The 4,645-nt window shown below is 42.5% G+C and overlaps 1 protein-coding gene across 5 annotated transcripts in view; it reads left to right on the top strand.

Annotated features, from left to right (window-relative positions):
* The window catches only part of SIRT5 (sirtuin 5), a 37,131-nt gene that overhangs the window by 29,327 nt on the left and 3,159 nt on the right, over positions 1 to 4,645 (top strand). For all 5 annotated transcript variants that reach the window (XM_015567808.1, XM_015567807.1, XM_006769713.2 and 2 more), the window contains one exon: positions 2,161 to 2,276. In XM_015567808.1, coding sequence (XP_015423294.1) covers positions 2,161 to 2,276 — 116 coding nt within the window. The remainder of the gene's footprint in view (positions 1 to 2,160; positions 2,277 to 4,645) is intronic.

The following is a 4,645-nucleotide window of genomic DNA, read 5'->3' as shown; positions in this document are numbered from 1 at the left end:
CATCTGCTGTTAGGGTCAATTTGCATATTACCCTTTTATTATATAGGATAGAGAACTGCTGCAAGGGTGGGAGCTGGTTGGTTTTCCCTGAAGGGTGTCCCAGATCAGGTGGGGGTCCCACTGGGGTCTCTGGCCAGTGTGGGTAAGGGTCTGAGGGCCATTTTCAGACTGGCCACACCCCTTCAGGCTGGGGGTCCCCGCTTGTTGGGGGCCAGCCCCAGCAGGTCCAGGGGTCCCCAAAGGTGTGGATGGAGTCGGCGTAGAAGGAATGACACAGAGACAGCATTCAGTTGATCAGCAGCCTAGCCAGGTTCTCTAGCCAGGTTCTAGCCAGGATCTCCAGGCAGGTTCTGTGTCTTATTGTCTTGTTACATCTGTATTTATACCAGTTGATTTTTATCTTATCAATTTCTATTCCAAAGCTTAGGGCGTTTCTTATCTCTATTCCAGGGAGTAAAAATTATGTAGCTTAAGCATGATTGTTCGTAGTTAAAGTGATTAACTACCCGCCTGGCACTTAGTTAAGAGGTTTTCTTCCCTCCCTAACTTCAGGGGAAAATCCCTACCTGGGGAACCAACCTTTCTCAGAGAGGTGACCTTGGTTAAAACACAGCGCCAAGAAGGTGAGCAAACATATTAAGAACAGTATGCCATATATGCCAGGTTCCTTGAAACAGCAAGGATGGACCGGCTCCCGGCACCTGAGTTTCCCACTGCCCTACCAGTTCTGGGTTTGCCAGCTCATGCAATTCCTTGAAATCTCTCCCTGTTTCTGGCCCTTTCTGTCTCTGCCTCTATCTCTATCTATCTATGAGGGGCTGATGGCTGTTTGCAGGCTGACTACAGCCCCTTTAGGGTGGGGGTCCCTGCTGGGTTGCCAGGCCAGCCTGGGTGATGGGCTGAGGGCTGTTTTTAGGTTGGCCACACCCCCTTCAGGTTGGGGGGTCCTGCGGGGTGTTATGGGTTCACTCAGCGAGATAGACCACTGACTCAGAATTCAAATTTAATAGCCTTTATTAAGCTGGCCAGTTGACTACAGTTACAGCACCCTGCCAAAGCAGAGTCTGAACTGCAGCAACGACTACAGGAATTACAGTACTTTTATTTGCAAAAACCACAAAGTTACAAAGCCTTGTTTACATAATTAGTTCTCGACACAGTATAGCATCATACAGTGACTTCCTTCCTATCTATGTGTTCTAGGAACAGAGAGTACAGAGTGCTGGGAAGGGGCCATGAGACCATATCTCAAGGCCTGGCCTGATGTCAGTACCTTCCTATCTATGTGTTTTAGGAACAGGCAGCACAGCACGCCCCGTCTGGCCGAAGTGCCAGATATGCAGCCCAGTACACTGGGGTGCCTGGCCATCCTGGATGAGGGGCTGATGGCTGTTTGCAGGCTTGCCATTGCCCCCAGCCACCCAAGCTCCCAGTGGAAGCTGGCTGGACGCAGGTATCTGGGATTTATTTATCTTCTATAATTGAAACTTTGTTGCCTTTTACAGAGGCCACAGCCGGCCAGGGCGGGCGGGAAGCTTGGCTTCTTCCATTGCCGGGGCAACCAAGCCTCCTGCTTGCTCCAGCTCTGTGGCTGCCAGCCGCCATCTTGGTTGGGTTAATTTGCATATAGTTGCTCTGATTGGCTGGTGGGCGTGGCGTGGGGCATAGGGAAGGTGCAGTCAATTTGCATGTTTCTCTTTTATTAGATAAGATATCCATAGGGGATAACCTGAAAGAATATCCATCAAAATGTGAGCAGGGGTTATCTTGGGGTAGTAGGATTATGAAGATATGTATTTATATATTTCTTTGAGTTATCTAACTTAGAAAAAAAGGATCATGGATTATTTACATCACTGCAAAGAACAGAAACAAAAACAAAACTAACCCCAAAGGTGATGAGTCATTCCGTTGCCACTTTCTCCATTTGCACAACCCTCCTTTTCATAACACATCTTTCTGAGTTCCAGTGATCAGCCAAAAAGACGCCTCCTAACTCCTGATTTGTCCCTTAAATCCTCTCCATTTGTCTCATCTAGCTTAGTTTTCCCCCCACACCTGCAACCACAAACCTGCCTGGGCTTATGTGAGATTTTCTGAAAAAATGTTTCTTTTTGCATAGTGTGGTCATTTGTCTGTTTCCATCTGTTTGCTTTGTAGGTGGGAACTTCCTCCTTGGTTTATCCTGCTGCTATGTTTGCCCCTCAGGTGTCTGCCAGGGGTGTGCCAGTGGCTGAATTTAACATGGAAATCACCCAAGCCACAAACAAATTCAGGTACAGGGATTACCAGGGTGGGAAATGGAAGGCATTGAGCAGGATTGGACATGGTCATCTAAAGACATTTTATCTACTGTTCTGTTCTAATTAAAAAAAAAAAAAGACACACTGAATTTGTGTTTTATTTGGTCTGTCATTGCTTTTTTGGAAGAACAAAATATTGTTAACTGTAGACTAAAGTTGCTCTGTCTTTTTACAAGGGGTTTGCCATAGGACTTTAATTTTTTTGCATTTTGAAAGCTTTCTTTGATTCCTTTGGCTTTGCTTTCATTTATCTTTTTAAGTAGATTTAGTGATGGCAGGCATTTGGATGTAGGTAAGCTGAATGAATGCTGAGCAGTAAGCCTTGGAGATACCAGCCAGAACTTCTTCCCACTGTTCTTATGGTGAGGCTGCTACACACACATATCTCTGGTCTAATTGCCAAGAATATTTGTACTTGCGGCTTTGTTATGATACTGACTCTGTTTCCCACATTTGTGTGGAAAGAGTAGATCATCATAGTATGCATTTTTAGTCATTCATGTCTTCACCTTTTTTTCCTTTCTTGTTTCACCCCTGCTTTTTGTCTTCACTTTTTAGTTTATATTTTATTGTTAGTCTGCTTAATTCCTTTCTAGAATGAGATACGATAGAAATAACTAAGCATAAATAAATAAAATTCTAAAACACCACTGAAACTCTTGTCATTACTTCAGTCAGTGGTTTTCAAACTCGGCTACACATATTTAAAATACTGATGAGTTGGTACCACCCATGCCATTCTGATATAATATCTTCTCCAGATATTTTTAATCAGCTACAGTGTATCCTCAATCCATAAGTGGTAGGAACTAGAAAGACATCCTTTAAAAAAAATCACTATGTAAAACTTATACTCTGAAAACTACAGAATGCTATCAAAAGAAGTAAAGAAAACCTAAATATCTATAGAAGGACATCCATGTATATGGATTGGACAACTTAATATTATGAAGGTGGCAATACTAGCCAAATTGATTTGCAGATTCACCCATTCTCTATCAAAATTGCTACTGGCTTCTTTGCTGAACTGGCAAGGTGATCCTAAAATTTATGTGAAAATGCAAGGGACCCAAAAAGCCAAAACAAAGAGAAGAATAAAGTTGGAGAACTTATACTTCCCAGTTACAAAACTTACTACAAGGTTACAGTTTTCAAGATACTGGGGTTCTGACATAGGGTAGACATACAGATCAGTGGAATAGAATTGATAGTCCAGAAAAAAACCCTCACATTTATGGCCAACTGACTTTTGAAAAAGTATGAAGAGAAAGCAGTGATGGAAAGAATAGTCTTTTTAACAAATGTTGCTGGAGCAGCTGGATAGCCACATGCAAAAGATTGAAATTGGACCCCTTTACACCATATACAAAAAATAACTCACAGGGATCAGAGGCCTAAATATAAGAGCTACAAATATATAAAATTCTTAAAAGAAACTGAAGGAGTAAATCTTTGTGACCTCGAGTTTGTCAAAACCTTTTGTATGACATAAAAATCACAGGTAACATAGGAAAAAAATGGATAAATTACTGCTTCTAGGCCTTTTGGCTGAGATCAAGTGTGGAAAAATGGATACATTGGACTTTATCAAAATTAAAAATTTCTTTACTTCAATGGACACCATCAATAAAGAGAAAAAGACAACCCACAGAATGGGAGAAAATATTTGCAAGTCTAATATTTGATAAGGAATGTGTATCCAGAATATATAAAGAATTCTCACAACTCAATAATAAGAAGACAATCCAATTAAAAAGTGGGTCAAAGATTCAAATAGACAGTTTTCCAAATATATACATATGGTCAATAAAAACATTGAAAAGATGCTGAACATCATTAATCATTAGATTAAAAGCCCAAGATACCACTTAACAACCTCTAATATGGCTCTGCAGAAGTCCCTTCTTATCCACAGGGGATATATTCCACGACCCTCCAGTGGATGCCTGAAATCACAGATTGCACTGAACCCTATATATACTGTGTTTTCCTATACATACATAGCTATGATAAAGTTTAATTTATAAATTAGGCACAGTAAGAGATTAATAGCAATAACTAATAAAATAGAATACTTACAACAATATATTATAACTAGGGGCACGGTGCACGAAATTCGTGCACTGGGTGTGTGTGGGGGGGGAGGGGGGAGTGTCCCTCAGCCCAGCCTGCCCCCTCTCACATACTGGGAGCCCTCAGGCGTTGACCCCCATCACCCTCCAATTGCAGGATCGGCCCCTTGCCCAGGCCTGACGCCTCTACCAGAGGCGTCAGGCCTGGGCAGGGGACCCTCATTTCCCCCCATCACTGGTTCTGCCCCCACCCCACGCCCGATGCCCCTC

The sequence above is a fragment of the Myotis davidii genome, unplaced genomic scaffold, assembly GCF_000327345.1.
Source record: "Myotis davidii unplaced genomic scaffold, ASM32734v1 scaffold62, whole genome shotgun sequence".
In the NCBI taxonomy this organism is placed as follows: Eukaryota; Metazoa; Chordata; class Mammalia; order Chiroptera; family Vespertilionidae; genus Myotis; species Myotis davidii.
Note: the sequence above shows the minus strand (reverse complement) of the source record. Positions and strands in the feature narration are given on the sequence as shown.